The sequence below is a fragment of the Cavia porcellus genome, unplaced genomic scaffold (genome assembly GCF_034190915.1).
Source record: "Cavia porcellus strain 051 isolate PalLab524CR breed Dunkin Hartley unplaced genomic scaffold, mCavPor4.1 scaffold_6, whole genome shotgun sequence".
Lineage (NCBI taxonomy): Eukaryota > Metazoa > Chordata > Mammalia > Rodentia > Caviidae > Cavia > Cavia porcellus.
The window spans coordinates 66322978-66345752 of record NW_026947489.1 but is presented as its reverse complement, the minus strand read 5'-3'; the positions used below and the strand labels follow the sequence as shown (position 1 = coordinate 66345752).

At 42.0% G+C, this 22775-nt stretch overlaps 1 protein-coding gene across 5 annotated transcripts in view; it reads left to right on the top strand.

The window, feature by feature from the left end:
• Acaca (acetyl-CoA carboxylase alpha) overlaps positions 1-21975 on the top strand; it is a 308031-nt gene extending 286056 nt beyond the window's left edge. For all 5 annotated transcript variants that reach the window (XM_013152137.3, XM_005003514.4, XM_003469462.5 and 2 more), the window contains 4 exons: positions 8705-8859; positions 9756-9926; positions 17492-17628; positions 19642-21975. In XM_013152137.3, coding sequence (XP_013007591.1) covers positions 8705-8859; positions 9756-9926; positions 17492-17628; positions 19642-19765 — 587 coding nt within the window. In that variant the 3' untranslated portion in view covers positions 19766-21975. The remainder of the gene's footprint in view (positions 1-8704; positions 8860-9755; positions 9927-17491; positions 17629-19641) is intronic.
• The last annotated feature ends 800 nt before the right edge of the window (positions 21976-22775 follow it).

Sequence of the window (22775 nt, the reverse complement as noted above, 5' to 3'; positions counted from 1 at the left end):
TGACTTTTGGTTCCTTTCACAGTACCTACAACCACAGACTACCAAAATACTTTTTCACAAAATGGGTGAAACTGACATCATTTTCCAAACAAGGAAATTGAGGCAAAAAGCAAAGTTAAAGTAATCATCTAAGACACAAAATAAATGTATGTAAAAGCCTAGAATGGGATTTTCATTTCCTATGGTTTGCTTTTGTAAAAAAGAGTTCCTCAGATTTTACCTCAGCTGAATACTGAGCCTGATCTAAATTAAACAGAGATTCTTTCCTTTGTGATCTAAAGCCAATTGCACTGAGAAAATCTGATTTAGGAGAAAGCCTATTGGAATGGATATTATCTTGTATTCCTGATCTCTTTCCAAATCAGCCTGTACACTAGGGAACACTCACAGAACACTTAGACAAACCAGTACACAGTTGATTGACTGTGTTCAAAAATATAATCATTTTGTTTATTCTCTTAGAATAATATTTAATTTCTGTACAGCTAAATTCATCTGTCCAGATTTTGTGAGCTGAGCCTTCACATGTTTTCAAAATTGATCTTCAGATCTTTTGTCTTTTTTTTTTTTTTTTTTTTGGTACCAGGGATCGAACTCACGACCTCACGCTTGCCAGGCAGGCGCTTATGCCACTGAGCTAAATCCCCAGCCCAGATCTTTTGTCATTTTATATGGCCAGTTTAGGTAGGAAAGTAGAGAGTTGCTAGTTTGCAAATCTGTGATTATAGTAGAATATAAAAGTAGTACATACATTGATTTCTGACTGAAATGAAAATTACCTCAGGAAAAAAAGTGAAATAAGCCCAGATCCCAGAGCTTGTATTGCTAAACAAGTTTCAGCCCTGTATCTCAGAACTAAGGGTTAATAGAGTCACTTTGGGGAGGAGTACACCCCAGTATTTTGTTTGCCTTTAAGAAAATAAAACTCTGGGGCTGGAGATTTAGCTCAGCAGCATAAGCACCTGCTTTGCAAGCCTGTGGCCGTGAGTTCGATCCCTGGTATCGGTAAAAATACAAAAAAAAAAAGTAAGAAAATAAAACTCCTTTTCTAGAAATAGAGCCCCACCCCTCCAAGGCCTTTTTGTGTCCCACTGTCATCCCTCTACTGCCTTACAAAACCAGCAACAGGGAGAGTGGTTATGGAGTGGGATTGCCACACTAGCCTAGCCTCTCAAGTGCTATGACCTGAGGTCCTTTCCTAGATCTTTACCCTCCTCTTTTGTTCAGAGAGAAGTGACCAATCAATTTAGATAGAGAACTGTCCAGCCTGAGTGTGAAGCAGTTCTAGTTCCCCACTGCCCTTCTCCCACAGTGTAAAGAGGACCTGGGCAAAGGAGTCACTGAGAGGCACCTTGTTCTGCACTGTGGCACTCTTCCCAGATACCTAGCAGGCTGCCATGCAGCCCCTCTGTGTGCCCACGTAGATTGTGCCCTGACAGGTGACTACTCAAGCCACAGAGCATTGTTGCCAGCCCTCACCTGGTCATTCCAGGCCTATCTAGCACTCAGCTTTCCTTCTGACCTAAAATGTCTGAGTACAGATGGAATATTGTGGCAGATGAGGATACACAAGTCTGTAAAAAATCTCCAGGAGTGCTACCTTATAGGCCTATTCTTAGCAGGCAGTATGACCGGAAAGGGACGTGGGACTTAATATTGAGCTGGATAAGCTTTATCAGTCTCTAGTAAGAGCTAGTACAGTTGTTTGAGGCAAAAAGTGGTATTCTTGCTTGAAAAGGTGAAATAGGAAAGAAATAAATTCCAATATAATATACATGTCTTAGAAGTAGCTTCTGTCTGTTGTTCATGGGTATCCTCACTGGCACTGTGGCCACTGTGTCCTCTGTGGATAGGAACCTGGTGAAAACAACGTAAGGTTTTCATCATGAAGGTACACAGGAATCCTGCTTTGAATCTTGTTGGTAACAGCTGAAAACCCACCTCTTTACTGTAAGCTTGATACAATTTAGGGTGACAATGACAGTACATTTTGAGAAGGAGACGAGTCATCCTGAGTCTGATTTCTTAATCTGAATTGTATTTATAAAAAACGCCCACTCGGGGCTGGGGATTTCGCTCAGCGGCATAAGCACCTACCTTGCAAGTGTGCGGTCGTGAGTTCGATCCCTGGTACCGATAAAAACGAAAAAGACAAAAAAAAAAAAAAAAAAACCCACCCCCTCCCAGGAAGCAGTGATTCACAATTCTGTCAGACCTGGGGACTTGGGAGACCTACAGTTAGAGGGAAATCTAACCAGAATGCATGTGAAATTCTTTTCTCAACTTGGTCTTAGTTGACCTAGATCTTTGAATCCTGCCCTGTCCAACTGAGCGAGAGCAAATTGGGAAGGAAAATAATAAATGGCTGCACAGGCATATGTCTACTAGAATTTAGGTAATTCTGTGCTGTTTCCTGATTTTTATGGATATTTGCATGACACTACAGGGAGAGGACTGCAGGAGAAATAATACATTTTTTATCCATACTTAGAAATCTCCAGGTTTACTGTAATGATTTTTTAAATAACCACGCAACACTAACACTGCTGCAAGGAACTTTAGGGTTAAACTCCTTTAGGAAGATTGGTGTTAAAATCAATATGCAAATACAGTTGTATTTAGATAGGTATGGCCCCCTTTGAAGAAAAACAGATACATGAAAATGGGATTTAAAAAAAAACTAGATACATTGGGAGAAATGATTCCCATTACAAAAGGATTATTTGCTTTACCAAAGGATTCACTGCAGGGTTCCTTCTAAATAGCTCCCTTAAGGCATTTAAAACAGGATCTGATTTACAGTTTTTCAAGAATGCTTTTGTATGAAGAAAAGCACACCTGTTATGGATATAGAAATAGTTTTGCAGAATTTTTTTCCCATCCTATCTTACTATCTTTATAGAGAAATTTGTTTCAACATAGAAAATGTGATTACATAGATCTTTTAAACGGCTACTTATGTTTGTACTTTTGAATCCTAATAAGATTCCAGTCTCTTTTATGCTGATTTTTCAGTTTCAAAGTTGAAGTATGAGTGTATGTTTTAATATCTGATATTCAGGAGCTTTGTGAGGAGGATGGTATATAGATGTTATCGCTAGTATTGTAAGTATTTAATCAATTAAACTAAATTCCTTTTTTAAAGGAAGGAAAAAGGATCCATAAAAGTTAAAATTAGGTTTACATTTACATAGGCTTCTTTCTGTAACTTAAAAGAATGTTTCAAAAAACACTTTAATATTGTATTAAAAAAAAAAAAAAACTATCTCCCTATTTGCCAGATGAGAATTGTTACATTAAATGAAAAACTGAGCTCAAAAAAGAAAGATTTTGCAAGGTGACCTGGTACTGAGATTCTTAGTCTACCAGTCTGGTTTTTATTCTTAGGTTTCAGGCCTCAAATTCCCCAAATCCTATTCCCTAGGATATAATCTGCTCCTGCACAGGTTAGGGCTGGCCTCCACTTGGCTTCCTTCCGTGTCACAACTGGTAAAAACACTTCCTGTTAGGGAAAGGGGATGTGCCTCCAGGTGTTTCTCTCCAGCTTTGACCCCACAGAGAAGAGATGTGGCTTTACCTTGAGTCCTGACTCACAGGCACACACTCTGAGCAAATGAGTTACTTTAAAGATGTCTTAAGGACTGACCTCTTAAACCAAACTACCTAGGCCCATGTCCTGGCTTCACATAAAAGTTAATTAACTTTTATGTCTGTACCTCATTTGTAAGGTAGTTTTCTTTTAGGATCATTGGGATGATTAAATGAGATGGAAAGTACTTAAACAGTACCGGCACATAGTAACATCTCAATAATGTTAGTTCTTCATATTTGATCAGAGAAGAGCTACTTCTGTGTTTAACAGTTTTTATAATGTGTTTTTTAAAATACCATGGGGACTTTTTATTTGGGGGAGAAAGAGATAGGAGCAACCACATTTCTTCTCCCCTTTCAGTCTTACTTAAAGTCTGGTTCAAGACAAGAATGACTTTCTTCTCTGTAGCATATTCTTAAACACACTCACACACAAATACACACTGACTTACTTTCCTAAAAACCCTGAGGCCCTGCAATCTGGCTAGAAAAGAAAGAAAACCATTCCAAGATATTTAATTGTACAGGGAGCTTACAGGATTGATCGAGAGCTTAGCTTTTTACAATAGTCCAGTGAATAAGAAATGCTCCTGACAAACGATCAATGATAGGATAATCACTCTTTATCCCCCTCCTCATTCTTACCTTCTTTCTTTCAGGAGAACAGGGTTCAGAAGTCAAAAATCTTTATAGACGCCACTTTTAAATTAAGCAGAAAATAGACATTGACATATTTGTTAATCTCCCCTAAATCATTACCGGGGCTGGCTGCTTTGCTGTACAAGGAAAGAAGGGCCCTCCACATGCAACACACGGGTAAAACTAGCTTAAGAACAGGCTTTTATTTTTAGAAAATAAAATTTAAAGAACAGTTTTTCCCTAAAATAAAGCACACAGATCCTTAGCCTTTTTATGTGCACTTTAAAACACATTTTGGGCTTCTGTCTTTCCTGTGCTCTGCTACCTTTTTTTGAGGTGGGTTTTCAACTGTGATCTGAGGCATTACTGAAGAAATCAGACACAGTGGCCTTTAGGGAATGCTTTGTGGTCTTCCTAGCCTCAGGAGGATGAGAGCATTATAGGTGTTTATTTTGTTACTCTTTTAAAGCTCTAGAATAGCTTCATTGGATAGGTACGACCTTTGTTAGTTCAGGAACCTGCCTCTGTTCCTCCAACAGGTCAAGCTAATAACTCATTTCAGGAGACTCTCCCTCAGCCCACATCACCTCCCACTTCTGTGCTAACCAAACCTACTCTCCAGCAGATCTCCCTTCTGTGGTTACTATAGGGATAACTGCTTGACCACCATTCAGTGTGGAAGAATACAGGCTTTGGAGATAGCTAGATCCAAGAATAAATCCTGACATTGCTACTTAAGAACTGGATGCCATTGATAAAGTCACCTGACATTTCAGAGTCTCTGCTTTCTTGTTTATAGAATAGATACCTTGTCTGTAAGGTTACTTCCTACCAGGATCACAGATAATGTCAGCAAAGCAACTCGGAAAGCACTCAGCAGCTTTGGGGTATTTGGCCTGGCAGCAGTTAACAGCTGACTAGATCTAGCTCCTCATAATGCATGGTGACTTACAAGGTATGCGATCCTGAAAGGTTTGAGTGAAGTGCCTGACACATAGTAAATGTTAATAAATGCAGTGTGATATATGGTCCACATATATGTATATGTGCATTCAAGTGTGATGTTAGTGGTTTACCCAGACGGAGGCTGTTGAAAGGGCTGTCGTATTAGTTCTCTTGATCTCTTAGTAGGGAGAAGCTACCCTTAAATCTTAGCTACCAAAATTCTATCTCATGTACAAAGAGGGTAGGAATCATTGGTAACATGTTCCTGTTCTTAGTTATAGAATAGGACTAAGATAGAACTTCAGCCAGAAATCTGCCATCATCGCTTGGCCTTTTCAGAAAAGAAAGGGGTATTACTGCTACTACTATTACTACTAAAAAATTGGTCTTCTGCCCCCTACTAAGCAAGAAGAAACACATAATACAATGTTGAAAACCTGCAGGGACCAAACTGCTATATTTGAGTCTTGACTTTCTTACTGTTTTGTTTTGTGACAAAGTTATGTAAATTCTCAGTACCTCAGATTCCTCAGCTATAAGATGGGAATAATAAGAATACCAACTGCATGAGATTGTTTTGAGATTAAATGATTTAAGAAATACAAAGCACATAGAATGGCATCCAGTGCTTTCTAAATACTGGCTTTGATATTGATTATATGTATTGGATAACCAGGAAAAGCTTTCAGCTTGGCTAAGTTTTCTAACTTTTTATTTGATAATGATGTCACAGAGAAATTACAAGAATACAGAGAACTCCTAATACTTTGTTTTCAAAATCTATTAATACTCTGTTCATTTGCTTCACTATTTTGTGTATGCTCATTCATTCTTGCTCACTTAGTACACACAGATTTTCTTTGAACTGTTAATCTGTAGGTATCATGGTCCTTTATCCATAAATATTCCATGTGTTTTAAGAACATAGATTTTTTTTTCTCTTATATAACCACCATACATTTCTTAAAATCAGGAACCATAAATATTGATGCAATACCATTGTTTAATCCATGATTCATATTACAATTTTACCATTGTCCCAATAATGGCCTTCGTAGCTTTTTCTTTTTTCTCTTTGAACCTAATATCTAATCCTAAACCATACTTTGCAGCTCATTGTCATGTAGTTTTAGTCTCCTTAAGTCTGGAATAATTATTCAACCTTTCTTTGCCTTTCATGGTCTTGACATTTTTTAAGAGAACAGGCTGCTTTTGTAGCATATTCCTCAGTTTGTCCAGTTTATCTTACTGTATTTCCCCATGGTTAAGATTCAGATCCTACATGTTTGGCAAGGATATTGCAAGGGCTATCCTTTCCTTAGCACATCATGTCAGGAGGCACATGATGGCAGTTTGTCCTATTCCTAGGGACAGTAACTTTAATAACTTGTTTAACTTTCCACTTACTAAATTAATTTACTATAAAATTACAGTGTTCTTGTTTGTAATTAATTGATTTGGTGTTTTTATTTTTGTTCTTCTGAGACTGGGTCTTGCTATGCAGTTCAGGCTGGCCTCAAACTCACTTTAGAGCCCAGGCTGGCCTCCCAACAATCCTCCTGCCTCAGCCTCCTGAGTGCTGGGATTACAGGAGTGTGGCACCACGCCCAGCTCAGTAATTAACTGATTTCTAAAGAGATACCTTGAGACTTTGTAAATATGCTGTTGCTCATTGGACTCATCCACTAGTTTTAACACCCATTGATGATTTTGGCAAAATCAATTAATACAATGTGAGACTGAGCTTTCCTCTTGTTTCTCCTTTAATTATATCAAAATAGATTCTTATTTTATTCCATGAATATACTAATAAGTAATTTGTTTTGGTGCTCAAGTTACTTCAGATTTGGGCAGTAGGAACACATTCAGACTGACTCCTGAAATCTAACGTGTCCCAACCAAGTGTTTGCTTAGTTTCTGTTCCAAGGCTCATTTTATATTCCCCATCTTGCAATGCTGAAATCAGGTATTTTTCTCCAAGGTCTTGTTTCTTTTCAGTGGTGAAGGAAGGGCGTTAGTTTCTCTACCAAGCACATGCTAAGAAAGTTTCACATCAGAAGATACCTGACAGCTCTCCTCTGGTTAGTCATCAGGTAGGGCCATAGTAGAGTGCCAAGGTGTCACCCCTGATATGGGGCCTAATGTGATCCTGCTGGAATGAAGGCTGCCAAAGCATCAGGAGCCTAAGGCAGCAGGTCAGTAATTGCCCTCTGTGACAGCACAAGAAAAGATGTTCGTTAGCACCCTTCACCACATTTGCAAAATACAGGTAAGTTTCAAGAAAAAAAAGAGGTGTGGAGTTGGGTATCCAAAAACTCATAAAAATGGTCCTAGATAGAATAGTTATGTCCCTGTTCTGTTAACATGTGTTTATTAATACTTTTGGCTCACTCAGCAGCCCAAGGCTATCTGTGGCATATGATTCATAGTGGCATAAAAAACAAGGCCTGTTCCCAGACAGGCATGCTTGAAATAGACCTTTTTCTTCTCTATCCCATCACTTGTGCTCATGTATTTCAGGTTTGGTGACAATGCACATAAGCTTGTCCCCAACACCAGGGGCTGTCACCTATTGCTCTTTCAGCTAAACTTACTTCTCCTTACTAGAGAGGCAGCTAAATTTTCAGTATTGATTGCAGATCCCATTCTGAAAGTAATTAGGAAGAAAAGCACACCATAGCAACACCTGTACTAGGACACTATTGTTTGGCAGAGGGGGTCCTCCTTGCTCTAAGAATTCTCAAGTGTCCTTTCTGTGAGTACTATAAATTTATATGTTCAGTGATCCAAATGGGACTTGTGGACTGTGTTTTCCTCTTTCTTTTAGCTCAAGAACTAGAAGGTGTTTGTTACTCTGGTCAGGGTTGGCTGTCAGTAGCAGGCCAGGCAGAAGACCAGGGGCTAATCTACCAAGCTAACTCCAGACACATGGATCTGGCTCCAACTAGATTGGATTCTACTAATTTGTGGTGAAGAGTATCTAAAGCTGAGATTAGAAGCTATGAAATACTGTAGGTTGCAATTTTAAGAGTTATGCAGGTGCTTTACCAGTTTGGTAGGTAACTCCTATAGGCCTGGGGGAGCCAGACCTGCTGGTTTGTGCTCAGAGCACAGAAGAACATTTGACACTTAGAATTGTCTGGCCGCTCTAAAGCTAATCAACAGGAATGGTGTCAGCATGTCAGCCCTGGTCTCTAGTGGGGAAGGAGGAACCTGGCTGTTGGTCAACAATCTGATGAGATGTGCAGGCCTCCAGATGATTATTTGCCACTGTTCAGGGAGTGGCCTGGGGAGCAGGACTGCCAACATGGTTTCCACAAGGCCATGCACACGTGGGCTCCCTGTGGCAAACAAAGTAAGGTCAGGACTCGCATCTAGTAGAGTCCTGTTATGCACCAAAAAGGTAGTGATTACCATAGAGAATCAGAGGGAAGGAGGCAGGGTGGTATTGAGCTTCCCAGGACTGTGGCTTCTCTGTGTAGATTCTTGGTCTCCACAGACTGTGACAGGCGGGTTTATCTAATTGCAGGCACCCCAGAGCTAAGTCCAGTGGAGCGGAAGGAGCTTGAAAATAAGCTAAAGGAGCGGGAAGAATTCCTTATTCCCATTTACCATCAGGTAGCCGTGCAGTTTGCTGACTTGCATGACACACCAGGCCGGATGCAAGAGAAGGGTGTTATTAACGTAAGTACAATAGTTGTTACTTCTCTTGTCAAAAACTTGCAAGTGAGTGTATCCTACACTGAGGCAAACAGGAAGGGAGGTGTTGGAGCCAAAATAAAATCATTTGTGTAGACAATCCATTTCCAACTTTTTTGGGAGACTCTTTCCATATCCATTATTACCCTAAAACAGTGTATAATTGAGATCTCCTTGGACTCCAGGATGCAAGCTTTATTTCACTGGTGGTAAAACGAGTTAAACCTTCAATTGGTAACAGCTGCTCATGTGGTCCTCAGACTGAATTGCCACACTGTCAGGGTTCCAGCAGCAGCTGCTTCACCTCTGATCTATGTGCACATTGTTTCAGCCCTCTATTGAAAACCAGTTCCTTCCCCTCTGGGTACCTGGGAATTCAGTCTCTTCCCCAGAATGTCTTAAGTCATGGGCAGGGTTATCGTTCAGCAGGTCTGTGGCTGTACACACAGTCAACAGAGCATGTGGGCTACGGTTCTGTGCTGGTGGACCCCTGTAGGTTTGTTTTTTGTTTGTTTGAGACAGAATCTCACTATGTAGCCCAGGCTGTCCTCAAACTCATATCTTGCCTCAGCCTCCTGAGTGCTTGGATTATAGGTGTATACCACGACACCCAGCCTCCTTTAGATACTGGAAGGTCTGGGATGGGGATTTAGCTCAGTGACAAAAGTGCCTGCCTGGCAAGCACAAGATCTCAAGTTTGATGCCTGGTACTATCCCCCGCCAAAAAAAAAAAAAAAAAAAAAAAAAGGCACTGGGAGGTCACTGCCAGCTCTTAACTCCCTTACCTAGGGAAGTAAATTTTTATGCATGTGGGCTTCCTCCAGACTGAATGCTGAGCAGGGGTTGGGGTTTGGATGACTAAGATTATTATTATTGTGTAGGACATCCTGGACTGGAAAACATCTCGCACCTTCTTCTACTGGCGGCTGAGGCGTCTCCTGCTAGAGGACCTGGTCAAGAAGAAAATCCACAATGCTAACCCAGAGCTGACTGATGGCCAGATCCAGGCCATGTTAAGGCGCTGGTTTGTGGAAGTGGAAGGAACAGTGAAGGTAGGTGGGACATCTTCTGCATCCCCACCTGAGGGTTGCACTGTCATTTGAGACTCCTCAGGCCTTAGAGGCTGAAGTGGAAAGAGAACCTAGAAACCTAGGCCCACTTTCCCACACATACACCCCAGTAACATGACATCTTGTCAGAAGAGGTGGACACATATTTTCAGCTCATGCATGAGTCATTCAGCAAACTTTTTGACACTAAGCCACGGAGACGTGGTGAAAGAGGTAGATATTGTACGTCTCTTCATCTCTGTGGAGAGACATTGGAGTCAGAGGTCCTACATTAAATATAGCATAGAGTGCAGTCTGAGAGCCAACACTCAGCCTTAGAGATGGCGGAGGGAGAGTCTGGGAAAACTTCAGGAAGAAGTGCTGTCTCAGTAGAGATTTAAAAACAAAGTGAGAGCTGGGGATTTAGCTCAGCAGCATAAGCACCTGCCTGGCAAGTATTAGGTTGTGAGTTTGATCCTCAGTACAAAAAAAAAAAAAAAAAAAAACAACAAAGTGAGAGTGAACCAGAAGAAAGGTTGGACCAAAAGTGAAAGAGATGTTCTGGGCAAAAGCGGTATGTGAAGGCTAGGCATAGTTGCACACACTTGTAACCCTAACATTTGGAGGCTGAGGCAGGAGGATTGCTGTAAGTTCAAGGCCAGCCTGGGCTACATAGTAGGACACTGTCTCAAAAAACACAAACAAACATAAAGCAATAGTGTGATCCCACACATGATAGCAGAAGCAGCACGAATCCAAGAAACTGCACATTTCAATGCAACTCAGATATTGGGTGCAAGATAAAATACGGGTAGAGGGCCTGGGAGTTAGCTCAACATCGTAAATGCCTACCTGGCAAGCATTAGGTCATGAGTTCGATCCCTGATACCAGAAATAGCAGGGTAGGGACCTGATCATACAAAGGCCTGTAAGCTGTTAGGGAGTCGGCTTTGTCTACAGGAAGCCTCTGAGATATTCTGTGCAGCAGGGTAATGTGCTTTGATATCTACTTTAAAAACATTACATGGGGAGCTGGGGAAGATAGAATTAAAAAAGGTAGAAGCAGGATGCTAAGCACTGGGAGTAATATAGTCAGGAGATGCTACAACACAGTGTTCAGCCTGGAAGCAAATGGCCAGCCTCTTTACAGGAAGCTGTCTCAGGGTGAGCTCATGGAACATGTGCATGCCTTGCAATAGTGACTTCACTGAGAAGCTGTTCCTGGTGTGCCTGCCTCACAGGTGCATGTAGAAAGGGCATGACTGGAATAGTGGACTGCACAAGAGAGTACATAGGAGGATTAGAAGGAAAAGCTAGAACTTTTAGTTCTACACATTTTTAAGAAAAAGAAATTTATGGCTAGGGAGGTGTTTCAGTGTTGTGGTGTTTGCCTGGCACGTGCCCAGCACCATCACAAAACAAAACAAACAAGTTTACCTTATTACTAGCTAATATATAGATTAAATCATGTCATGTATATTTTGTCAGAATATTAGTGATATGTGTTGAAAATACATTTGTCATTCTGATCAAATTCTTTGGTGACTACCAGGTCAGAATACTGGTGGAGAGCTGCCTGGCAGTGGCTTTAAGAGTCCTTGCCTATGAAGTGGCACATATACTAGCCTCTCCCTGGATAGTGTTGCTTACCTTCTCTAATAATTCTTAGCAAGAAACCCCAAGATTCACCGTCAGTTTTAAAGCCATTGAAGTGGGTGCTTTCTAAGATTCACCTTTGTGTTAAGTCTGCTCATTTCTTTACGACTGAGAAGCTTCTTTGGATAAATATTTCTGATGTGCAGCAGGGGAGTGCAAGCTTCTCTGACATTTGGTTCAGGTTAAGGTCAGTCTGTGGCATCATAATTGAGTGAGACAGTTTTGTCAGTGGCTACCGGCAGCTTCTAGTGGAAGTTGGCATTGAAAGTCATGCAAGTGTAAAATAAGAGGTTGTTCTTCAGTTAACAGTGGCCGGCTAGGTAAATGGAGTATGTGTGTATGTGGCCAGGAGAGGCCTGCACCACTTCCTACCACATTAGTCACTAATGGATGTGCACAGCCTTGGTAGGCACAAGGATGAAAAGAGGGAATAGCTTCTCTCCAAGCATGAAGTGATAGGTCCTTCACTTGCTCCTTAGCAGCCTGCTCCCAAGGAACAGTGTATCTGAAGAAATGGGTCATTGCTGTCTCTTGTCATTGGAGAGAACAGTTGACTTGCACATGTACACAGGCTTCTGGCTAGAACTCAAATACAGAAGACACTGCCATCCCCATAGTTCAGAAAGAGGCTGCCTAAACATTGGTACATGAATTGAAACTGTTTTCCTTGCCTCTGCATCCAAAAGACAGCATTCTCTTCAGCTCTTCATCCCAGGACACACAGAGGAAAGGGTGTAAGGATGAGAGAGCCAATGAAGTTAGAGCCTGTTGCTTTGAAACCTCCTTCCAGGTTCTGCCAGCTCAGCAGAACAGTTTAGTGGGGTGGGGGTGGGGTGGATAAAATCTCTAGTGTCCTTGAAAGAATAGTGTTGCAGTATTCAGAAGCTGAACTGACCATGCTGCCTCTAAAGGGCTGACGTAGAACTGCTTGGTGTCAGAAAGTGGCTTTGAACCACCTTTTTTGTTGTTCTTCAAAAAGTAACAGGTGATGTGTGCTATAAAACTCAAGAACAAAGACTGACAGAGTCTAGACCCTGCCTTCCCACCAAGAAATGACCTCTAATTCTTACTATGGTTACTGGTAGGAAAAGCCATGTAGTAATAGCCATGCTTTGTGTTTTACTTTGTTTTGTTTTCTTGGAGAATTTTTTTTTTTAATCGTATTCCTGAAAGAAAGGGATTCTAGGACAGAAAACTGACACTGTAATGTTACATAACTGAGGAATGTCATTCTTTTGTTTCCCTCAGGTATCTGAGTTATTGGATTTCTGTTTGCATCCACTGGGATCATCCTGTTGTAGGAAAAATAGGGTTTATGGGTCATAGTTTCACTACAGGCAGAAGCAAAGCATCACTACAGCTGCTTGGAAAACATAACAAGAACTGTGGTTTAAATTGGATCCTAAGAATATGGCACACATTTGTTTCATGGGCATGTTTCCATCTTAATTCTCAGCTTCACAATTTGAGATGTGGTTTCTCCAAGTGGCTCATTGATTCCCCACCACCACCCCTAAACCCAATAGTAGAAATTGAGATTAGGACTCTGCATGAAACAATGAGAAGAATGTGAATTAACTTTTGGACCATAGCTTTGCCGTTTACTAAGATTGGAGTGTGTTATTTGAGCCTCCATTTCTCCATGTATAAAATGGGAATATTTGTGATTTACAGAGTTCAGTGAGTTTCATTAACATACTGTATACTTAACTATGGAGCAGTTCCCTCAGCACAGCATATTAGAAGTTAAAAAAATAACATAGACTAAGAATTAAGGTATATAATTTCATGATGAGCAGGGGGCTGGCTCCTGAACACTGGGGGACATTCAGTGAACATTTGATTTGGCTTGTTCTAACGTTCCCTCAGCCTGATAATCATAACACATTTTTATTGTCCAGATAGCTTACCACTGTTATTCTGGACTTCCAAATGAAATAAAGGTTCAGGGGAGGTTCCTGTGAAAATAACAGAAGAAAAAGCACGACTGATGGGCGCTGGCCTCAGCCTACCCACAGCTAAGTCTCATATACCAAACTTCTTACATGGAGGCCAGGAAAGGAAGAGGGAAGATAGAATTTGGAAAGCATTGCTCCATCTTGTTTTGGGCCTCAGACTGAGGTGGGGTGGCTTCCAGGAAGTGAGGTTCCAAATCCACTGAAGTTTATGTAGCCTTTTGCTGTTTACTTCAAATCCTTTGGGGAAAAAAATCACACTGCTTCCAAACCTTCTGTTGAGCAAGTCTTACCTTGTAAGTGTGTCACAGTACATTGAAAATACCTTCCCAAAGTACTGCATGCATTTACTACCAGATGTATGTGTTATCCCACCCTACCCCACTGGGCTAGGCAGCTCTTGAATTCAAGGTCAGCACTGACAGGAACTTCCCCAGACAGGTCGCAAGGTGTGTTATTTGTAGGGAATGGTATCAGGGCTCACAGCAGGGTTCAGTTGGAGCCTGGTCACTCCCTGGCCCTGCCTAATGAGAGCTTAACAGCTCTCTAATGTTAGTAATAAAACTTTTTTGGGGGGTGGGGGTGGGGGTGGTGATGATACTGAGGGTTGAACCCAGGGCCTTCACACTAACCTGTATCTCCAACCATTTTTTGAGGCAGGGTCTTTCTGAGTTGCCCAGTTGCCCAGGCTAGGCTTCAATTTGCTTTCCTCCTGTTTCAGCCTTTCACAGTGTTGAGATTACAAGCATGTACCACTCAACCTGGCAAGTAATAAAACTTTTCTAACAGGTTGGATAGATTTTGTAAGATAGACTAAAAGCGGTCCCCAAGATATCTATCCACTGATAAGAGAAAAAGTTGAATACATTTGTAGGACAGGCTGTGTTGTGATATTTAACTGTTGATATTTGATTGGTATTAAGTACTCTGTTGGAGGCCAGGCACTGTGGTGCATACTTAGGAGGCTGAGGGAGGATTGTTAGAGCAGCCTGGAGAATTGTCTCAAAAAATAAAAGGGCTGGGGGTATGCTTAGTGGTAGAGTGCCAGTACTGGGGGTTCTGGTTGGGGTGAGTGTTGTGCGGACGGCGTGAGTCCAGGCCTGTCACAAGGTTAGTATTCAACATTTTACACTTGTTTAAAATCTACAATAGATGTCGGGCATGGTGGCTCATGCCTATAATTCTAGCACTTAGAAAGCTGAAGCAGGAAAGTCACCATGAGTTCAAGGCCAGCCTGGACTATGTAGGGAGATGTCTCAAAATACTAAATAATAATAATCACCAAATGGGAATACTGGCGGCAATGATCACCACTTTTTTTTTTTTTTTTTTTTTTTTTTTTGGTCTTTTTCCTTTTTATCGGTACCGGGGATCGAACTCACGACTGCCTGCTTTCAAGGCAGGCGCTTATGCTGCTGAGCTAAACCTCCAGCCCCACACATTTTCATAAATCTAAGGAAGTGGTAATAGCTTTTTTCCTGGGAACAAAGTTGACCTGTCCTTGTGGATGGCTGAAATGATGAGTCTTTCCACTGTTCTAAAGAGGGCAGCAAGCAACTTGCTTTTCCTTGCTAGAACAAGTATCTCACAACACTATATTAATCACTCCTAGGTCTTTTGAGAAGAACCAGAGTCACTGTGGGTGCATATGTTTGTTCGCTGTTGCTAAAAATTGCAGTTGATTAGGACTTGATCCCTGCCTCCATGTACTTTGGGCTGTGATCTGCACGTGATTGGGTTTGGGCTTGGTGGCTGCCATTGAGTTTTGCTTTGAGTAAGTAGTAGATCTGTTATATAGAGAGCCAGTATTTTCAAGCAGCTATAAAACTTGGAATGTAGTGCTCTAATCCTGTCTGGGAACTTCTTTAAATGTTTAAATTTAAACACCTGACATACTCTGTGGCTGCAGGAGGGGAAGGAAGAAGAGTTTTCTCTAGAGGGTAGCTGGCTTTCCAGTGTAGTGTCTGAGCGTTGTTAGAAACAGGCATCTTGTTAGCTAATACATTACACCAATCAAGGAGAGTTATCTTAAGCCACAATTAATCTGCTCCCTGGCATATGTTGATAGGAAAGCATCATGCTGTTTCTTAATTAAAAGCAAACGGATTAAAAATGATTAATAAGAGTATTAAATATTCTCTTAAACTAAAGGCTTTGGAATTCTTGGATAAATCTAGTTGGGTTTTTTTTTTATTCTGAAACACAAGAAGCATTCATTTTTTTGTTTTGTTTTGTTTTGTTTTTGTTTTTCTTCCCTCTCTCAAAAGCTTCCTAAATTTGGGAAGGTGTAAATTCTCAATCCATGCAGAAGTGTAGTAAATTTCCAGTGATGGAGATAGAAATGAAAATGTCTTGAGTCCAGGTACATCCATAAACTGGACCAAATGAGTTAGGACTACCACATACTGAGTAGGAAATGCAATGCTGTTCCCCTCCCCCACCAATAGAGATTGATATGGCACTTCTTAGGAGCCAAGTATCATCCTGCCCTTGAGCCATGGGATGTCAGTGATGGGCAAAGTATGGAGAGGTGTACCATCTTGGCCACAGCACCACTAACATGTAAAAGACTCCATGTGGGTTTTTGAAATATGGAAGTCAGTGAAATTACACATAGTAAATAACCAGTCAAAGCTTCCCACCAGACAGGGGTGGGAAGTGAGAGTTTTGAAAGAAAACATGTTTTCTAAAGGATGAGCTAGGTTGGAAAACAGTTCCTCCCTTTTGGAAGATTTTACAGAGGATGTGTTTAAAACATTTCCTGTGTCCCTTTGCAGGTTCTATGGCTACAGCTGTGGCTTTTGTGCCATTGCTTGTATCTGGGTTTCCTGTAACCACATTGCAAGCCTGAGACTGCCCAATGAACCCACCTATTAAATTACAGCGCCAAACTCATTGTCATTCTGATTTTGACTTCTCGTTAGTGATAACAGAGAAGGATAGCACACCTTTAAATGACAAGCTTTGTGTTTAATTACCCAAACAAAATGACATAAATATGAATGAGCCCTAATGGTGGTACTTGGTTTTCCAGAAACCATTAACAAAAGGATTCCTAAATGATTTGTAAAGAAAATGAGAGAAGAGAGCAAGGAGAAGGCTATTAGGCTTCTGACACACTCCTGAATAATTATGTAGTCAACTACCTAGGAAATACTCAGCTAAATTATCTTGAAAACAGGAGGCAAGAGGTAGTTTGTTGAGGCCTCCAGGGCTGTAGACTCCTTGGCCTTTTTGTGTTTTCCCATAGCTAATAATACAAGGTAGGTTTCTGCCTTGGTGCTGCATGGTAGCAGTGAGACTTGCCTCACATCAGTCCACCTCTGTATCTTATTAAAAACATTGAGCTTGGGGCTGGGGATTTAGCTCAGCGGCATAAGCGCCTGCCTTGCAAGCAGGCAGTCGTGAGTTTGATCCCTGCTACCAATGAAAAAAAAAAAAAAACATGCAGCTTGACCACAGGAAGCTGCCACAGCTGGGGCCAGCAGCACAGTTCAAGGCCTTCTTGGGCCTAGAGACTTACACTTTGGGAACAGTGTCTCAATTTCTCTAAAAGCAAAACGCACAAAATCAGCCCTTCCCTCTGAGGCACACTTTACTAAGGAATATGGCCCCTTAAGTGTTTGTCTCAAACTTGTGAGGTTCCTGAGCTCTTTTAGCATTTGTTAAAAGGGTGGACACCCAGGGTCTGGCAGGAGAGAGAGTCCAGTATGAGAACTGATGCCCTGGGAGAGCGCAGATGGAGACTTTGAGTACATATGTGTGCAGCTCAAAAGGCAGGGAGGGAGGGAAGAGGAGGGCCAGTCTCATCCTACCATGCCAAAAGGACAGGAAGTATGGTAACAATGCTGTTTAAACTAAGTGAGCTTTAGGAGTGAACGTACCAGATACAGAGTAGTCACATGTCCAGGCCTGGTCCTGACCCCTGGTATCTGACTAAGAGTCATCTGCTTGCAGGCCTATGTTTGGGACAATAATAAAGATCTGGTGGAGTGGCTGGAGAAGCAGCTGACAGAGGAAGATGGTGTTCGCTCAGTAATAGAGGAGAACATCAAATACATCAGCAGAGACTACGTCCTCAAGCAGATCCGCAGGTGAGACTAGCAGCAGGGGACTGCTCTAGGATAGCGGAGCTCATTTCTTTGGAATAAAAGTTCAGCAGAAATCTTGAGATGATGCCCATCTCTACAGTCTTGCAGTCTGAGACTGCTGTAGTTGCCACATATGTACAAGTGTAGCCCTGAGGCACAATTTTTTCTTTGCTACTGAGCGCTTAGTCATCTCAACTTGATGAAGACTTAGCTTGCAGTGCCTGCTCATTAGTTCTAAATACAGATGCTCAAACTGAATGAACAGTTCTGAGAGGAAATAAAGCTGATTGCGTGGTAGCTTTCCAGGAGCATTGTGGGGGTGTTTTTAATAAAACTATTTGAAAATATTTCACTTATGGGCTGGGGATTTAGCTCAACGGCATAAGTGCCTGCCTTGCAAGCAGGCAGTCGTGAGTTCGATCCCTGGTACCAGTAAAAACGAAAAAGACAAAAAAAAAAAAAGAAAAAGAAAATATTTCACTTATGAAAAAGTTACCAAAAAGAAAAGAAAAAAAAAAGCCAGGAATTTAGCTCAGTGGCACTAACACCTGCCTGGAAGCAGGAGGTCATGAGTTTGATCCTGGTACCAAAAAAAAAGTTACCAACCTGGAAAACTGTACACTGAAAACTACTATGTACTTGTGCCTAGATTTACCTATTATTTATATTTTACCCTGTTTGCTTTAATCATTTCTATACTTGCTTAGAATAGGCATATTCTCATATAGCTGTAGGTGGATAATCAACTTCAGTAAATGAACATTGATTAAATGCTTTTATCTAACATCTACCACTGAGCTGAAGGTATAGTTCAATGGTAAAGCACTTATCTATCTAGCATAGAGGCAGCCCTGGGGTTCAATCCTCAGCACCACTAAAAATCAGTTTATAGAACATTGCTCATTTTAAAGTTGACTGATGTTTCCTCATGATTTGATTTGGGTTATGCATTATTGCCAAAATACTGTGTATATGATGATGTGGCTTTCACAGAGCACCCCATCTGGAGGTATATGATGTTCATCTGCGCATCAAGATGTTACCCAGTTTCTCCAACATATAATAATTGACTGTTTTTCCCCCTGACACTTAATGATTAGTCTATAGGAAGATACTTTACAGCCATGCAGATGCAGTGAAACCTCAGTTCCTAAATGTAATACTTTCCAAAATTTTGGCTGCAAATCAAATTGAACAAGAGCCAAATTGAATTAATCATTAGGTTCAATGTAGGTAAATTTGATTTGGTTCTCTTCCAATTACAGTTTGGGACCAGAATTATGGAAAGAATTAAGTTCATGGACCCAAGGTACCACTGTACCTTGATCCCCATTAAAATTTTCTCTTAGACTTGGCATCTACTGATGAGTCTTATCTGAACCTGTTTTTACAGTGAGGTTGCAAAATGATAACTTTGCAACTCTACCTCACCTCTCCACTTGTCAGTCAGCACTGTAATTCCATAAGCAAAAGTCTTTACCCACCCTGATTCATATATATACATACACACACACCCATATACATACATTCATATATGATATACATATATGATGAATGAACTGGTGAATTGTTATTTTTTCACTAATTTAATTTTTTTTTTTGTCTTTTTCCTTTTTATCGGTACCAGGGATTGAACTCACGACTACCTGCTTGCAAGGCAGGCTCTTATGCCGCTGAGCTAAACCCCCAGCCCCATTTTTTCACTAATTTATAATTACTTATTTTAATGCCAAATTACCCTGCATTTAGTTAGTAGGCATCCTTTTCATACAGGCTCCATTGCCAGTGGCCCTATTTCTGTGAAGTTTTGTTTTACTTTCTTTCTGACAGCAAAATGTTTAGTGGTTCCTTTCATACTACCTTGGCTACTGGTGGCATCTGTAATGCAGGAAATAAGGGAGGTGAGGTAGTGACAACAGTGTCTGCAGTGGACTGTGTTAGCTTGTTTACTTGGTGATTTTAAGCTGCCCCAGTGAGATGCTTCTGCTTTTCACCATTCCTGATCTTCCTCTCCAGCTTGGTACAGGCCAATCCAGAAGTTGCCATGGATTCCATTGTCCATATGACCCAGCACATCTCACCCACTCAGCGAGCGGAAATTGTACAGATCCTCTCCACGATGGATTCCCCTTCCACGTAGGAAGAGCTTCCTGCCCATCCCTGCCCTGTCTCTGGAGTGAAGGGCTAGAGCTGCTTCTTATGACTTGAAACCACTGTAATGAGAAGGCACAGGAGAGCCAGCACTAGAGTCAAAGTGGCATTTTGCTTCTTCTCAGTGTTTCAGGTTATGCATGACATGCTGGGGTATAGGATCACAAAGCCCTGGTCACACTACCCCTTCAGTATTTATTACCCTTGCTGTGTCTACAGACCTTCTCCCTGCACAGGACTGAGAAGGCAATGAAGGGTACAGTTATGTACCATGAGGTCTTACTGCACAAAAGCAGGGCTGCCCCTCCTATCCTGACACCTGGCCCCATGAGCTGCAGCCACAGGCAGCAGAGGAGGGCTAGAGCTGAGGCACGGAGGAGACGTCAAGTCCATCATTCTTTAGCTCACTTTCATCCTGGCGTACAGTAAGTGAAGAGGAATCATTCCCTGTTTAACTATACCAAGGCATGCATTAACAGAGAAAGATAAGAGCGTGAAATCGTTGCAGCTTCCATGAAAATTCAGAGATGGGGGAAAACATTGATCCAGGAAGAAGGAAAAAAATAGGCCAAGTTATTTTTGATTTAGGGGCCTTAACCTTGGATTAGCTTCTCTCAGTGCATATGAACAGTGGTTGATTAACCACCACCCTGCTTGCCACTGCTTGACTGACTGACACACCCAGGAGCCACAAGGCCAGTGTGTGGGATCACTGGCAGTGCCATAGGCTGAGGTGGCAGAGAAGCAGCCAAAGGAAACTGCTCTTCCTGCCATTAATGGAAACTCACGCCACAGGCAGAGCAAGCCAAGGAGAAGTGGTGTCTTTTAAGACCTAGAACTCTGTGGTCACTTAGAAGCCTGGTGCATTGACAGTTTCAAGAGAGGGAGAGCCTCACAGTGCCTAGAGTTGCCCATGTCTGATTCTGGGGCAGCTCTCCTGGTCCCTGCTTTCCCTGATCTCTGGGTCCCACCTCTCGCCATAGCTACTGAAAGGAGCCTGAGGACAGCTGTATTCTCAGCACCAGGAATGGGCCTTCCTCATGAGCCAAGGGTTCCAAGGAACACAGAATCCATATGACCTTAAAACCCCTAAACCCGGTTATGGTGCTGCTGTGTTCCAGGCTTTCTAGTCCCTACATAGCCAGCACCAGGGGCCTTAGGAGTGGTATAGAGAGCATATTTTCAACAAGTTTATCCAAGAAAAGACACTACTGATTCCCCTCATTGGTATTCCTAAAGCAAGAGTGGCAGTGATGAGAGCTAGTGTGGCATCCCATTCCTACCTTGCAGCTAATTGTACTTTCGTCACTGATGCCCCAGGAGGAAATCAGGAGATGGTATAGAAGCAGGATATGAGTACTTTCAAACAAACTACAGTTTTGAGCCTTAACTCTGTAGTTCACGCACAGAAGAGAGCTTCCCCTCCCTTTCTTCCAAAGCACCTGTCCAGATGGAGTGGCGGGACTTCTCTGCAGTTCTGGAGCACAGGTGGGCACTGTGGGGCTGGGTGCACATTGATCACCCCAGGAGTCGGACCCTCTGGCTTCCCTGGCGCAAAGTGCAGGCACTTGGCACCTTCAAGGAAGGGCAGAGAAAGGTGGAGATATCTCAGTCAATTCTCAGTCAAGGAAGAAACTTCCCCTGCTGCTACTTATTTGCTTGCCTCCTAGGTAGAAGTTGGACTGTCTCTGGCCAGATTATTCCTCCACACTTTTCTATAGTAAATCAAATTTTACCTCTACCCTCCCCCCCACGAGATGATACAAAACCATTTACTTCTCCAAGAGACCTGGCCTTTCTTCAGGGTTGGGTAGATTAAGCTCATTTAGCTCTCCCTTCCTTACCAAATTATGCCCTTTAAACCAGTTTCCTCTTTAGAACCCTATAGTGCCTATGCCCACATCCACAGGACAGGGATTTTTCATATGAAGAAGTCAGAGCCACACAATGTGAGTAGTCTGATCTTCCCATAGCCCATTACACTTGCGAGGTTACTGAGGCAGGAGGAGAGTAAATGATATATTGACCAAGACTTGCTTGAACTGAGATTGCCATGTTATCTGTCCACTTTGTTCACAAAGCAGCCTTCACTCATCCAAGTGAGAATTCGATGGACACATACTCCAGTGAGCACGGAGCTTCAGTCAAATGTACTCTTTCCACATTTTGTTGAAATAAACCATCACATTTGTAGAAGAACTACAGTTTGTCATTTTAACCCATGCCCACTCGCCCTCTCTTGATACCTTGTTCAGCTTTCAGCAAAGGCTCAATCTCTTGAACTTAAAAAGAGTAGGGAGGCTATAGAAAATTGGCCTTGGCTGCCCTGTGGTGTCGGCTGAATCAAGGTAAAATTCTGCAAGACCACCAGTACTCTACAACCCCGCAGGTGAGCCTCAGTTACCTGCGTGTTCGTTGTGTTTCCACAGAAAAATGTGTCTGCAGAAGAGAATAGGTAAAAGCAGGAACAAGAAAGGTCATGGGTAAGAAGGAACACTTCTGTTTAGTGAAGATAACTGGGCCAGAGCCCCGCTTCATTCCAGAGAAAAGCCACCTGCTGTGTGAGAAGTCTTGACTACTTTGACTACTTGCAGGAAGTTGAAAGCCTTCTGATAAACTCTGAAATGTAAACTCTGGGGCTACTTGGCCCTTGTTAGAGATTTTAAGGTAGAATCTCAGATTTTCTCTTGTTTTGTTTTTAGACAGAGTCTTGTACCAGGCTAGCCTTGAACTCACTAGTAGCACAGGCTGGCCTGGAACTCTCAACATCCTCCGGCCTCAGCCTCCCAAGTGCTAGGGTTACAGGTGTGCACCACCCCACTCAGCTCAGAATTTAACCTTTTAGCTATTCAATGGGTTTTAGGGTGTGACTCAGATCCTCTCTGAAAATATTCTATGAGTTCATGAAGTTGCGGCAGGGATAAGCACCCATCCCTGACCACCTGCATGGAAAGGTAGTGGCTACAAGATAGAAAAAAACTGGCTTCGGCTGGTTACAC